Source organism: Lycium ferocissimum, chromosome 12, assembly GCF_029784015.1.
Source record: "Lycium ferocissimum isolate CSIRO_LF1 chromosome 12, AGI_CSIRO_Lferr_CH_V1, whole genome shotgun sequence".
In the NCBI taxonomy this organism is placed as follows: domain Eukaryota; kingdom Viridiplantae; phylum Streptophyta; class Magnoliopsida; order Solanales; family Solanaceae; genus Lycium; species Lycium ferocissimum.
Window position 1 is genome coordinate 28887884 of NC_081353.1, and position 16346 is coordinate 28904229.

General features: G+C 37.6%; 1 protein-coding gene across 1 annotated transcript; it reads right to left on the reverse strand.

Annotated features, from left to right (window-relative positions):
• Positions 1-12908: 12908 nt before the first annotated feature.
• Positions 12909-14057, reverse strand: LOC132039175 (F-box/kelch-repeat protein At3g23880-like). The gene has a single exon (XM_059429718.1). The coding sequence runs from the start codon at positions 14055-14057 to the stop codon at positions 12909-12911; it is 1149 nt and encodes a 382-aa protein (XP_059285701.1).
• Between the last annotated feature and the right edge of the window lie 2289 nt (positions 14058-16346).

The following is a 16346-nucleotide window of genomic DNA, read 5'->3' on the forward strand; positions in this document are numbered from 1 at the left end:
TGTAAATATAGGAGTTAAAGGGAAGAGGGAGATAAATTACCATTGCCTAAATTTTAGAGAAAGAAAAAAACAATTGGGAGAAGGTTGGTAACCTGCTATAGCAGGTTAAAGTTACCTGATGGTGTAAAAAATTAATACACTGACAATGCACCGAACTTACACTCTTTTACGAATATATACTACTAGATGGTGTGGCTAGCATGTTTTTTGTTAATAATAATCAACCTTGTCCCGTACAATATAAAAAAAATAAGAAGTTGTAAATAAATGATTAACTCTAGTATCAATTTAGAGTTTATAGCGTACTCTACAACAAGATGATATTGATTGATATGCGTGGGTCATATATAGATTTTGGGTGTGTTTTGTATGGGGGAAAACATAAAAGTTTTCCAATCGAAGAATCAGTTTCAATTGTTGGCCCTTGCATACAGTAAATCTCCAGATGTATCTCTAACAACAAAATCCATAAGAGCTCTACCCTGGATTACTCCTACACGCACCATCCGTGTTGCATTTATACCACCCTGTAGGAGGGCACTCCTTGCTATAAAAAAAATATCTTAAAGTTGTTTTGGTAGCGAGGAAGCGTGGTTCTGTGTGCATCGGAGGTTCATGGAAATTTGATTCTTCTTAAAATTTTGTATATCTCTTTAAGGGCTAATCAGAGCATTGAACTAACGCGTTGCCCGCTTTAGTACTTGTTGACTTATTAATAATTAAAATTCCATCTAATTTAACTACTGATTCTCCGTAAAACTGCTTGATGCAGAGTATAATTAATGAACCAGTTCACAGTTTGATGTTCCTGAATTATAAATTTTCTTGTATATGATAAATATGGATGTGGCTTGTTCTCATCACTGTTTTTTTATCCTGATAGTAACTTACATATTGTCAGAAGACAGATGAAATCATGCTATATCTCGTGTTGGAGTTTGTTACACGAAAATGAATCAGCTGGTCAAGTTAGTTAGTTAGCTTTGCCATGTCAACTGCTAGTTACATGTTGTTGAATTAGTTAGAAGCAGTTAGCGAATTAGATTGTTTCTCGTTTCTATAAAAGGCATTGTATCATTACAAATTCAATCAACAATTGAATATACTACAAGTTTGCCATTGAATTATATTCTTCATCTTCTTCTCTTTTGACCTCCATAGGTGTCCACTCGAGTATCTCTGTAAAACTCCGGTGCAGTTGCTAACACCTTGGATTCCTTTGAGAATCCCTGCATTTTGACAAACAGAGTTTTTGCTTCCTGGTGATAAATTGAATTTTGTTAAGAACTTCTGTTCAAACTGTTCTTAAGAATTACTATTACTGTTTTACTTCTTTTTTCTAGGATTACCACAAGGGCAAAAACAAATCGAACATTTTTTTTAAAAGGATAAGAAGAAGTAAAGTAAAGATAAACAAGAAAACTTGAGGGGATGAGATTAGCAACTAATGTCTCTTCTGAAGACCGAGAAACCGATGAGATGAAATTTTGGGTGAAAGTGACAGATGGTAATAAAAAGGCTGAGTGTATATATGCAGTGACGGAACTACAATTTTTATCAAGGGGAGTAGAAATTTGAAAAAGTAAACATACGCAAAAGTCAAGGGATTCAACACAGTATATGTACATTGAAAAAAAAAATACCTATCGATGTAGTGTAATTTCCAGCGAACGGGTATCAAGTGACACCCCTTGAATACATGTGGCTCCACCACTGTGTCTATGCATAAAGAGAGTAGGCCATTCTGAAATCTATTCCTCTTGACTTTATTGAATGAGCTTGATGTTATATTCTCAATGACCTAATGGTGCATTGTTTTAACATTTGTGTCGTGCAAAATTTCTTAAATTGGTTTTAAGTATAGAGAAACTACGAAGATGCAGAGAATGTTCTTCCCCGACAATGCACCTGGCTTCGTGGAGAAACAGAATGTTAGAGACTATGGGAATGAGAAGTGGAAATAAAAAACCAGAACACTAATTTGAGCCTAACACGAGAGAAGAAAGAAAACTTTAACTCATGGCTTTATCCTTTCATTCGCCTAACATATATATATACAAAGGGAAAATAGAAAGTAAATAGGAAAAATCAAAGGGAAGTGAATATCAAGGAGTTCTAGTAACAAACTTTTACATTGTGATTAATTTGTGGATCCAAATGCTGTATTCTTATTCTTTGCATTAAGGAAAAAATTGTTCTCCCATGGAGCTAAGCTGTCGTTTGTTAGGTGATCAACTGGCTACTATCCAGTCAAATTTTGGAACTGTTATGTACTTTCAGGTGAGTATATGAAGGTGAATATGTTGAATGTTGTTTTGGTGAAGAGTCACATAAAAAGGCAGATCATACTTCTATCACTACGACTATGTAGGTTGCGAATTGTATGGAAAATATTTTAGTTTGTGCCTGTGAAACTTATTACTACTTTTATTGGGGAAGGTTGCAAATCGTGCAATATCTGCTATCAATCGGAGCTCTATTGTTAAGCACCAAGGCTTAGTTCAAGTGGCAAAAATTGAGAGACTTGTGATTTAGGCCACGGGTTCGAGCAGTGTGCTATGTGAACTAAGCCTAGTAATTAAGTGGAGAAAGGTACAAGGGAGAGCCCATTATCCCCGAGTTCAATAGGCTGCGGTTAGTCCTAAAGGTTGGTTGGCCCCAGATGGATTTCTCAGTCATTAAAGATAATCTGAGCTCTGTTCATAAAGCCTAGAAAGAAAGTAGAAAAATGAATGGAGCATTTGCTCATATAAATCCTGAAGAGCGAAAACGGTTGCATTTTCTTTCTCTTTTGAAAATTTACAGCGCCTACGTAATGGATACTATAGAATACATGAACTTACCAGAATGTACAAAAAATGTGATAGAAGAACTGCACTTTCCAGGAAATTGGTTTTGCTTCTGACTATATTTGAGAATCTATCACAATTCACAAGTGATGTCATTTGTCAAGAACAAAGAAAAACACGATATAAACTGAGGAATGACTGTTTCAATCACTTGATCAACAATCAACATACATCAGAATACATTTGTATTCAGACACAAGAGAAATAAGAGATGGAAGTACACTAAATGTAAATCCTACAAAATATTCTTCATAATATTCTAAAACTAATGCTACACAATATTCTACACTAAATGTAGAATATCCCTAATAATATTTCATATATCTAGAGTATCTATTACATATTTACCATATTGAGAATTTCACAATGTAGATTCTATAAGATATTCTACATCTCTCCATCACGCTAACATCATTTCCCAAAAAAATTTAAAAAAAATTAAAAGGGAGTAAAGCAATCATTGTATCAAGAATTTTAAATTACTAATTATTCTAATTGAAGTCTGGTACCAATTTATAGGAGACTCAGTGTCACACCCCAACCTTGGGGGTGTGGCTGGCACCCGACACCCGAAGAAGGCGAGCGAAAGCTGTTGTGATATCTAAACTACGTAACGTGAATCATAAGTTTGTGAGGCATTTGAATAACAATAGTAAGAAGTATATCATAACAACTTTGCAAGTAGAAAAAAGGACAACACATATATGCATAACTAGGGCCGACAAGGGCCACAACCAAGAAAGACGACTAGTCGGAAGTAAGAGCAAGGCCAAACACAACACACGGACAACGGCGATGATGCACGCTAGCCTCTAAGAGCACTAATATGCATCAGCGAATTTCGGGACGGTGACGACGTACCCCGTGTATCAACCCATCACTCATAATATATATATATATATATATATATATATATATATATATATATATATATATATATATATATATATATATGCATGCATCCTATTTAATGACTCGACCGAAACTCGGGAGAATGGTGTGAACATCCTGGCGGAACTCGATATCCTGTTAAGGAAAAGGGTACACCAATCCCGTCTATCGTACCTGTGGGCATGGTTACGAGCGCACAAAAATGCGTCGGATGCGAAAGATGTAAGTATGTAAGGCGGTAAGCATAAACATAACATAAGCATAAGAGATACATATAACTTGGGAAAAGATGTGAGACGACTGAAACTACGAACGAGGCCACGCGAGGGCGACCATAATCATGATATAGATGTAAATGCGTACTGATAAAACCATTCCTCACTATGGAGGCATATATCATATCATATAACAATAATAAATCCCTCGTGGGGTGAGCTCGTCATCATAACATCATCTACGCAGGCGATCGGTGGCAATGCACGGTATTTACGTGCCTACCGGACCGCCTACAACACGGCTCGGTAAAAGAAAAATACATCTAGCGACACGACTACGTGCCTGCCCCGGCCGCCTACAACACGGCTCGGTAAAGAAAGAAACATGTCTAGGTGCGCATATAAGTGCTGCCTACCACCGACTATAGCGCGGCTCGGTAATGAAAATAAATACGTATATATAAGGGCAATGAAAGGACTGACCTCGGAAAATATCATGGAAAGAGTCGGGGTGACTATTCGTTATCCTCCGACTATCATTATTGTCGCTACGTTTATCATTATTTGATCATTAGGCCAAAGAAGTAAAAGTACAAGGAAACATCTTGTTATGAATTATTCACGAAGCCCAGTTAGCCAAACTCTTATGAAATATGATTGACCTGACTTTTATCGGAAAGAGTGTGCTAACGAGAGGTTCGTCACCCTTGAACAATAGACAAGAAGATAAGAGTTAACTCATTAAAGTACAATCAACTCGACTTTGATGTGAAGAGTTGTCACACCACGGTCTTATTAGGGTGTGATGGGCACCGACCCTTACTTGAGGTAAAATAGAACCCTCGGACTCTTCTTGCATACGAATCACGCCAAACTTTTTAAACCAAATGAGATAAAATACATAGCAAATTTTTTCAGAAATATTCTTTCTCGTAGCCTTCAATCGAACAATTTATAATCATACAAAATTCAATACATAACACGGACCGACATATCGGCTGACGAAGCCAACACGGACTGACAACCAATACCCACCGGCGGCATGCCGCAGTCTCTAACTTCTCCAAATCAAACAAAAAAAACCCGACGGGCCCCCTCCCCGGGAAAATGGAGTTTTGCCTCCGGGGCCTTTAAAAACCTTGGCTCTCGGGAGTACTGCGTGGCATAAAACGCGACCCCAAAACGGGGGTAGGGGAAAAAATGTGGGGGAAACATGAAGGCTACAATACGGAAAACGAACCATAAGCGGAAAAAAAAGGGACTAAAAAAAATAATTTTTCCAAAAATACCGAAAATTTTTTTCCCGGAAACCCCGGAAATCAAACCCCTTTGTCCCCATTCGGAAAGGAGCACGGGGGAAAAGGGTCAACGGGTAAAATGTTTTTTCTTGGGTGCTGTCCGGGACGGAAAATAGGGAAAAGCGCCCCGGTGATGTCCCGTGGGACGGGGGCGAAACGTAGGGGGAAAATGTTGGACGGGCTTTTCGGACGGAATACGGGGCGGGGGCCGGAGGGGCCCCTTTCCCGGACGGAATACGAACGTAGGGAAAATGCTCGGAGGGGTCATATATCGGACGGGGGACTGGGACTATATCGAAGGGGGCCGTAATCGGGTGGACGTAGGGGCGGGCGGACGGTTTTAATCAAACCGGGAACGTAGAATATCGGGGCGGCCCTGGTGGACCCGGAAATACGGGGGGCGTAATAGCGAGCCTTTCAAAATCGGGGGAGTAAGACATGGGGGGTCTTATGGGAATAAAGTAGGGAAAAATCATATCTTTCCGGAATATAAAATCATCTTTCGGACCCAAATTATGCATAACGAACCATATATTATCATAATATTTTTAATAACGAGACCCGGGCCCCCCGGTGGGGACGCGGTAAGGGGAACCGGCCCGCGTACGGGACGCGGTGAACGGAGGGGAACATATGCCACCCGGCCCGGGGGGGTCCCCGGCCTCGTGTTCTAACATAAAGGGGAGCCGGCCCCCCCCGGGGGACGCGGTGGGTGCGGGGGGAACCGCACGATAAGGGGAACACACCCCAAAACCCCGCGGTGGACGGACACGGGGGCGTCGCCGATAAGGTGGGGCCGGGGCGGGGGTGAACGGTCTTGACCCGGCACGGCGGGGGGGGGGAGAAACCATATGCCGAAAACCCCGGACTCGATGAATACGTACCCCCCAGGCATTCGAAGGTTTAAAACAATTTGGTTCTTCCTTAAATTGGAAGTTATGAGCGTTTGAAATCCGGAGAAACCTCTTCGGATTTTTTAAACGTGGGGGGGGTGCGTGAAAACATTGGGGCTTACGGGGCCCTTTCTATAAAATCTGGGAAATGGAAAGACCCCAATCCGGTTTTTTAAAAAAGGAATACTTATCTTAGGAATACTTATATCGAAACGCCCGTATCGGAATACTTACATCGAACGGCTGTATCAGAATGCTCGTATCGGAGAGTTATCATGTTGGAATGCTTATACCGAATACCTAACTCAGAATACTTATATCGGATTATTTATATCGGAATATTCATATCAAAATACTTATATCGGAGTATTTATCAGAATGATCAAATCAGAGTACTCGTATCAGAACACTTATACCAAAATTCTTATGTCAGAGAATGCATACGAATCATAACAATTTCGGAACCATAACCAAAAGTTTCCTTTAATTCTTTGTACGAAATAGGCCAAATAGAAGCGATAGTGGGTCTCGGGACATGTGGGCCCACCTCGGATCAAGTTGAGGTGACGTACATAAATTACGAATTTTAGGCTCTATGGAGCCGCTTGTGAAAAGATGTCTTAGGGTAGTTCGGTTCCATTTATAAAGTTATAGATGTTTAAGTTATTTTCCGATAAAACGTAGAATGTTTAATTCAATTGTGTTGAATGAAAAAGGGCCAAATTCAAACTTCGGATTTCCTAAGAGTAGAATCGTCCCCGAGACTTGTAATCAAGCCTATTACAACTAGGACATGCCAAAGAAAGAAGGGTAAGCCTTACATACCTTATTTGTCTCTTCTGCTTCTCCAAATTCAAATCCGTTTCCTCCAAAATCTACAATTGGTCATATTTACAAATATTAATCACAAAGCTTTTACGAATTCAATCTTAATCAATACTTGTCTTAATCTTTCAAATAAATTCACTTATATTAGTCAAATTTCGCGCATTTTCTACAATAGATGCACCATCCTAGATTCTATCTCGACTAACAATACCACGTTTAAAATCCGAGAATGGAACTCGGCCAACAGATCAACAACAATGCATTTCTTGCTTCCAAATTCATCAATTATCATCATAATTTGCATCTTAACAATTTCATTTCCATGTTTGCATAAAACTAGAATAAAATCATATGATTTCCCACAACAACTTAACAATGGATTTTCGTGCCAACTTGAACCATTAACCTTCCATTTTCATCACAAGGCTACAACAACACAATTAACATACTAAATACAACAATTTCATATCCTCCCCAACATATAGTACCACACGGCCACACTATATATATATATACCCACCTTGCAAACTTCCATATTTCCATGGTTTCTACTCGTTTCTATATACTTACAACACAAACAAACCTTCATAACACAATAAAAACATAAAATTCTTACCTTTTCCAATAAATTCTCCTTGCCACCAAAGTCACTTTCTTGCCAAAATAATTATACCACTTTGTAGAGAATCTTGAATTGAGTAGGAATGCAAGAAAATTATAATTTTTGGATCAAAGTTGAAGGCTTGGAAATTTTTGTTTTTTTCCTCCTCTTTCTCTCTGGCCGTGAGCCTCTTTCTCTTCTCTCTCTCTTCTCTTGTTTTGTTTTCTTGAATTAGAAGATGAATTCATTCATATATATATACATAAGTCTCCAAGCATGTGAGGGGCACACGTCTCTCTCTAGAAATTTCTTTAATTTAATTAAAAAGATGACTTGTTAGTCATCATTTTTCATCCTTCATTCATTCTTCTTTTTTTTTTTTTGTCACATGGCCAATATGGCCTTTTTGGAGCCTTCAAGAAACTTTTGTAAAATTACCATTTTACCCCTCAACTTTTCTCAATATTACCATTTTGCCCCTAACCTTCCACATTATTTCCATTGGCCATTTTGCAAATTTTCTCTTTTTACCCTTGGCCTTTCTCAATATTTCCATACCACCAATGTTCATAAATAATATTCCCAACAACTCGTACATTAAAATAATTCTTGAAAATGATCTTGTCCTTAACTTGCCACGACTTTCTTGAATTATCCGAATGTATGAAATACGGGATATAACAAGAGTACCATAACTAATATCATTCTTCATTCGATAAACAAGAGGGATACGAAATGTGAAAAGGTACTTCAATACAAGCTATTCATGAGAAAAGGGTAAGCATAACCATTTTGGGACATAATCGACACAAGTTGAACGGAAAGTCTTTTAATCGATAGCCAAAAGGATATGTGGACCATAATTTGGTACAAGTCATAGATTAGTATGTGTCGGCTCAATTATCATGGAACGCGATCGATCCAAGTTAGCGGAACAACTTTTCAATGAAAGGTCATTTGAAATCTAGTCATGCCACAAAGAGAATAGAAAGCTCTACATACCTCGCCGATGGAGTTATATCTGTTTCCCGGGTCCTCGAATGCCCTACGAACGATTTCCTACATAATACGGACTATTCAAGATCAAAACCAAGGTCATAAGCTTATAGAAATCTTCATTTAGGCATTTAATCGAGCAACTCATGGGCATGAATTTATAGCCCCTTTGTGTAGCGAAATTTTCCCGTAAAACGCTACCAAATTCTACTTTTCTGCTTCTCCTCTTCAATATGATCCCATCCATATCACCATAACTCCAAAACGAACAACAAAACCATATAAAGCAGCCCAACAAATAACCTAAGTTCATGAAAGTTTGATAAGAATATAGAAGAGCTTGTTCTATGCGGGTTTTCACCAATTTCTATGATCAATTACTTGTAGAAGTTCAAAAGAGATCAAAAGGAAGTTAAAATATACCTTAGGTCATGAAAATCACTTCAAACTCCAAGTTACTTCAAAACAAGGTTTTCCTCTGAAAAGGTGAAATAGTGAAGAAATCACAATTTCGAAGTTGTCATGTTGTTCTTCATGTTAAAGTTAATATATTTGCTCTTGGTTTGGATTGAGATTGATGGAGGATTAATTGGAGAGGGTTTGAGGGTTTTCTAGGTCATGTATGGTCAGGAAAATGGAGAAAAAATCGTGAAGAGGGTCTTTTATATAACTTAAAGTGAGCAGCCACCGACCTTGGTCACTGTTCCCGCGGCAGTTTGAGTCCTTGGACGAAAATGCGAATATCTCTCTACTCGGATGTCGTATTGACGAACGGTAAAATCCGCTGGAAACTAGACTCATAGACCTTCTATTTTGTAGGTGGATCACCCCGTAACTCCAAGTATATTGAGAGAAAAGCTCCGAGACATCTGACCCAAATTTCAGTGAAATTTACAAATTTAACTTGCGACGCCGTTTGTCGATTTTCGTATTACAACCCGTTTGACTTCCAAACTTAACAAGAGACCATTATACAATTCAAATACTTTATATCATTACTTGCTTAGCATGTGGAGCACTCCTTGTTACACCTCGTGGATTTTCGCGTCGTCGTAAGCAAACTAACGTGAGTTCAGAGAGGCCATGATACCCCTATAAGGTCAAGGAAGTCTTTTAATAAGTGTTAAACAAGTATTTAAAGGTTTTGGGATCAAGCGAATCGAAGAAAATAGATTCGTTGAAAATTTGGAAAAAACTTGACAAATTTTTGACGGAAATTTTGGCCCAACTTATCAGGGGCATATCTCCTAGAATATGAGGAGTTACGGAATCCATAACCTATGTAAATTGAAGTTCAGTGAGTCTTTTTTCCAATGCAACTGACAGATCGCATTTCTGTGAAGTACGGAGGAAAATACAGCCCGCACAAAAAAGTGCGTCTCGTACTTTTTGGGCGTATTTTGCAAAAAATTTCCAGAACTTAAAATTTTTGCCCCCCAAAGTACGTGATGAACAGTAACACTTAATATTCCCGAGATTTCCAGAAATTGGGGCGGTGGAATTTTTTTTCCCAACTTTTATATACCCATTTCCACGACTTGGGCCTCATTTTTCACCCAAAATCAAACCCTAATTTCTCTCTAAGCTCCCCTTAACACCCATAAACACACCAAATCATTCCAAATCAAATCAAGAGAAGATCAACCTTGAAAACCTAGTTTAATTTATGGGAGTTGGGGTGTTCTTGCTTTCACTTGGAGTTGTGGGGATTAAATATTAGAGCAAGTTGTGTGAGTTGAAATTCTTCAAAAACAAGGTATGTTCTTCATCTCATCTCTTGTGTTAAGTGGATGTGAAGGTTTAGCAAGTCTTAAAAGTGTAAAGAGTTATGGGAAAAAGTTCAAATATGAATATTGATGATATTTTGAGTGTAAATTAACTTGAGCTATAATTGTTATATTATGAGTATAATCTTGTTATGAGGGGTAGTAATGATGTTGAGAAAGTGTTGTATACAAGAGTACAAGGGGATGTATTGAATTTGTTGTTATGGATTGTTTATGAAAAGAAATTTTGGGATGGAATTGAGTATAATTTGAATATAATCTTTTGATTATGAAATTGTTGCTATCGATATTTGGGAGTTGTTTATCATATGGTGGAAGTGTTTGGAACAAAGGAAATGCTGCCCAATTTTCATTTGCTCTTAGTCATTTTAGTTTAGACTCAAGACTGCTTCCAATTATCTAATTTTAGTACAAAATCTCTTGAATGTAGAATCGTGAGCTTGGAGGGGGAAACGTTTAGTCGATAAAGTTAAAGAGACGTAAAGGTATGTAAGGCTAGCTCCTTTCTTTCAAAGGCATGGCTCTTATACTATGATTCCTTTATATTTCCATGACTTCCTCATATCCCAAAGTTGAAGGCTAAAGATTTCTAAGAGCTTCCTATGAGAAAGGGATGAGCTATGTTCTATGATAATGACGATGATTATGATGATTTTATCCATCGAAATTCTAAACTTATGAAATGATGCTATAATGAGACTAATGATCCTATTGCATGATTTTCTTAATATTACTCATTGTTGATACTCTCAGCTCATAATACTAGTTCCTTCAAGGTGAGACATGGCGATCATGATTATTCCATAACATAATTAGAGATTACCGACCTTATGTCACTCCGATAGAATTATAGCTTTTAATTGGACTCTCATGCATGCTTATTTTTATGTATGATTACACCGGGCCTAGTTGGCCGGGTAGACACCACTTCGGTGGGCTGCTTATGGATGATGATAGTTACACCGTGCCTAGTTGGCCGGGCCGTCACCACTAGTGGGCGGCGTGAGATGATTACCCCGGACGTCGGAGGCCCGGACGCGGGCTAGTGATGATATTATTTTATGTATGTATGAATAATGTTTTCTTAAAAGGCTAAGCATGCATGGTATTCGCCTTAAGGAAAGGTTTGATATACAAAAGTTATCTCTTTCCTCATGTTTCCTTATTGCTTTACTACATTATGGTTCATGCCTTACATACTCGGCACATTATTCGTATCGCGTCCTTCCTTTTATGGACGCTGCGTTCATGCCCGTAGGTAGACAGGGAGACGGACCGGATACCTAGGAGCTCTATCAGCAGTCGTATAGGAGCACTCCACTTCTCCGGAGTTGCCGCTTGTTGGTATATTTTTGTGTACATATTTGGGGCATGGCGAGGTCCTGTCCCTTCCTTATGATTCCAGTATTCTAGTAGAGGCTCGTAGATACATGTGTGTGGGTAGTAGATGTCTTATGATCTTATTAGTGCATACTTTGCATCATTTTGTAGCCTGCGGGCCTATGTATATATATATATATGTATGTATGTTTGGGAAGTAAATGAAGGTTGTCTCGTAATGGGTTTTATGATGAGAACGGTGTATGTTCAGATTGAATATGATGACAAGTGAGTTAGGTGGTGCTCGGTAGAGTAGCTCCGGGTACCCGTCATGGCCCTCTAGCTGGGTCGTGACACTCCTAATCTCACCCAAAAGTACAAGTTATCGTATTCCCAACTTGCCGACTTTTGACGAAACTCATGCTTCTTTGATTCATTCACCCTCCAAATCTTCCGCCACTTACTAATATTATTTATAGACTCTTGTAACCATTTTTATTAATAAAATCAATGCCTTTTATCCTCAACATAATTTCTTTTGAACTTGAGTCGACTAACTCATGATGTGACTTTAACGTGCAAAAAAAAATCCGGGGTGTAACACTAAGCAATACAAATACTTTTGTACTAGTCTCATCTGCAAATGATTGTTCTATGAGCAACTTGTTAGAATTGGATCGTGGGTCGCCCATGTGGGCTATAACCCGACCCGGTTGGGAGATAAGAATAAGAGGTTACTGCAAGGTAGCTGCTATAATTGCAGTTAACGAAAGTGGGTTAAATTATAAAACCACTCCTCACTTCTCAAATATGAAACATACGGTTTTCTTCCTTGCTCTACAGAAAAGGGAGGTGTTTCCTTCTTTTCTTAGCAGAGAAATTTTCGCTGTCTATCCAACACAAAAACACACAAAAGAAAAGACATCTAGTTTGTGGAAATCAAACTTCGTTTCCTAGTGAATCAAAATTCGACTTGGGATAATTTTTTTGGTGATGTGTTCAACGATCTTTAGCTGTGTTAAGGTACACAATGTTGTTCTCGCTTCTCGATTTATTCTAACACAACTTGTACAACGTCTGTAAGTTAGAAAGTGTAGAACTGAAGAACTAAACTAAATACCAAAAAAAACTGCTTAAAGTCACACATTAAAAAGTTTATACAATCCATGCTAGTCCAATATGGTACTTTCTTTCTTATGCTTAAAACAAAGGATTATGAAACAGATAACACTAACCCAAAAGCCATTTATTTTCAATCATTCTGTGTCGCTCCTCACTCCAGCAGTATTCCACTGGCGAGATCAAGCTTTCCACATAGGTAACGATGGCGCCAAGTATAAATCTTGTCTCTTCCTCGACAATTTCTCTCATATTATCATTCTTAGGATTGTATACAGCAACATCTTTGCCACAATAGTCATATATCAAAACTAATTCACCATTCTCTGTCACGAAAAAGAGCAATATTACAAATCCATAAGGATAATTTATGTCTGCTATTGATCCCTTTACTTCTGAATTCCTTATGGAAAATAATGATGTCCATGATTCCTTTACTCCGTATTCCTTCATGACCAATATCTCAGCACTTTTATCATGTTCCAAACAAGTCATGATACAAAGACATTCATTTAAAACTCCTAAACCAACTATAACAATTTCTTCTTGATTAGACTTAGGCTCAGGGACCGGAAACATATGGAACTTTTCAGAGATGGGATCAAAATAAATTAATTTGCTTCCATCATTGCCCCATACCCTATAGTGAAGTCGTCCCAACATTGTAATCCCTTCACTCATTGAGGGGATATCATAAGGGAATTCGAGTTGCCTCCATTGTTTGTCTTCAAGACTAGCAACTATAACAAACTCAACACTATAATCTTGGTTTTTATACATAATCAACACTGCCTTGTAAACATTCTTGGAGGAATCGAAACAAAGTCCCCCACGTGTCCAATAGCCAGCCTCATCCAAGTCGTCAAGCTCAAGCACCTTTGTACAAACTCGAGTGGCAGGATTCCACAAGTAAATATGCTCATCCGAATTTATCAGTATGAGACCATGACAAGAACCCAACAAGCCACAATCTTGTTTACGACCCCTTTTCATGGGGGGATAACTAAACTCTTCCGAAGCGAGTTGTTGATTTATGAATCGGATGGAGCGCTTATTCATCTTACCCGTCGTTGAACATGGAGCTTTGTAACAAAAGAGCACGTCAACGATCACTCCACTTTGTGATTGATTGGAGAGCTGAAATTTTGGACATGAAATCCAAGAACCCCACTGCTTGGAAATACACTTGAATCGTAAGAGGGATTTCACTGGTAAATTTGAGAGAATAATCATAGTAATTTCGTCTGGTACATCTGCCATTAGTCTGTTTCTAGAATTCAAAACTCAAAATTCTAGTTGTCTTTGATGTGAAGTGAGACCCTTTTTTTGTTTTTGTTTTTTGGTCTTTAGCTGTTGAAGGGCTACGTTAATGTTGGCTCTATTTAAACCCCTACCTAGCTAGGGTTTTCAGTTTTGTGGAAGAAGCACGTAGAGTTATCCTAACTTACATTGGAGTAAAATTTTATTTTGTATAAAATATAGTAGCAGAAAAGAGAAGAATAAATATAACGAGAAATAGTAGAAATTCTTATTTTCAAGAATTATGACATTGACGTAATGCAAAATCGTAGTTATAGGAGAAGAAAGCCTTATCATCCAAGAAAAAAGGGTGTTCCCTTTTAGGAAAAAAACCAAGCTACTATAAATTTCTTTTCTTTTAGGAAATTTTTCTTCTTCTAATCCTCACCACACAAGGAATTTACATCCACATTCTAATAATTATTTTAAATAATTTACTTTTTTCTCTTTTAAATATTAGCTGCAGTATCTCAGAAAGAAAAAAACACTCCTACTAATTTTGTAGAGCTTGATCCATCAAGAAGCATAAAATATTGGAAATAATAATTCAAAATTGTAGGAAACCAAAATTGGTTAGGGTTTGATATTTTAATTCATGTCCGTATTAGGATGTATAGTCAAATTAGTGTAAAAATAGGTTTTCCTGGTTTGAGCTAAAGTAGGTTTCATACTATTATAAATAGGGATACTGCTATTTTCATGACAAGAAAGAACAAGAGAAAATAAGAGATATTATAGAGATTCATATAGCGTATCAATAAAATATTTTCCTTCATGAAATGTACACTGAACATGTGAAAAACACAAAAATGCACCACAAAGTTGGGATGTAAAAGAGTATACACATTTTTCCTGTAAGCTCCGCAAATTGTGAAATCACAATTAATAATAATTTTCGCGTTTAATTAATTTCCTTAATGGAATTTTTACTTAGTGTAGCTTCTTCTAATAAGTAATTATTGCTAATAACTATCTTTTAATTTATTTATATTTAGTAGCTACAGTGATTTTGTAAATTGCCATTCGTAGCTATATCCAAATACATCAAGTTGGAGTGGTTGAAGTGGTCATTGAGCGTGGCTCTGCCCCTGCCTACCCACGTTCGAATCCAGCCAACACTATTACTTTTCTTACATATTTTTCCTAGCTTCTTCTCTTTGTATTTTGAGTGTATTTCGTCATATGTATCATCAAGTTGGAGTGGCTGAAGTGGTTATTGGGTATGGCTCTACCCTGCCCGCCCACGTTCGAACCCAGCCAACAACGTTACTTTTCTTACATATTTTCCTAGCTTCTTCTTCTTCTATTTGAGTGTATTTTTGTACAGTCAAATACAGTGAAAACACTGTTACACGCCGTAGTTTGGTACCCGAAAATTCGTAGGTGTTGGCGGTTTTAAGTATGGACATTGGAGTTACCTCCAAGGATACACGAGAATAGATGTGTTTATCTTATGTTTATGAGGGTTTAAGTTCATATGATAAGCTATGGAAGGATTGAAGGGCAAGTGAATCAAGGAAATTAAATTTTTGTTGGAATTTTGAAGAAAATATGAGGGGCAATTTTGGCCCAACTTGGAGAAAGAATATCTTTTAGTATATGAGGAGTTTTGAGGTAAAGCCAAAGTCTAAAATGAAGTTCGTCGAGTCTAGTTTCCAATGCAACAAATCGCTCGTCGATAGGACATCGGAGTAGAGAATTATGAACGTTACAAATTCAAATTGACAAAGCGAGTAAAAAGAGCTTCATACAACGGTCTTGCATAAAAAAGATCGCCGACTTTTTAGCCACTATAAAAGCGTTAATAACCCCATTTTTCTCCATCATAAACTTCTAAAAAAATTTAGAAAATTCAGCAAGTAAGAGACTCTTATATCACATAAAAGGTGAGGATTTTGAGTAAATTTCAAGTTACGGCGTATTAATCAAGGTCCGGATAACGTGTAGCCTCGATTATAATTTCATTCTGTGTTGGAGTTGGCTTGGAAACAAAGTAAATATTGAAGATCTTGCTACTTTAGTAAAGGTAAGGTATGAATCATTGAATCTCTCTTTATTAACGTTGATTTAGGAATATTTACAAGAATAAAAGTTATAGTTTGTTGTGTTGATGTGTTGTTGGTTTTATGGATTGAGGTTTGAAGAGAGTTTGGATGAAAATATACATATTTATCTTGTAGAATATTGAGGATGTTGTCGGTATTGTTTGGGAGTTGTTTTGGTATTTGGAGGAAGTATATGATATGGGGA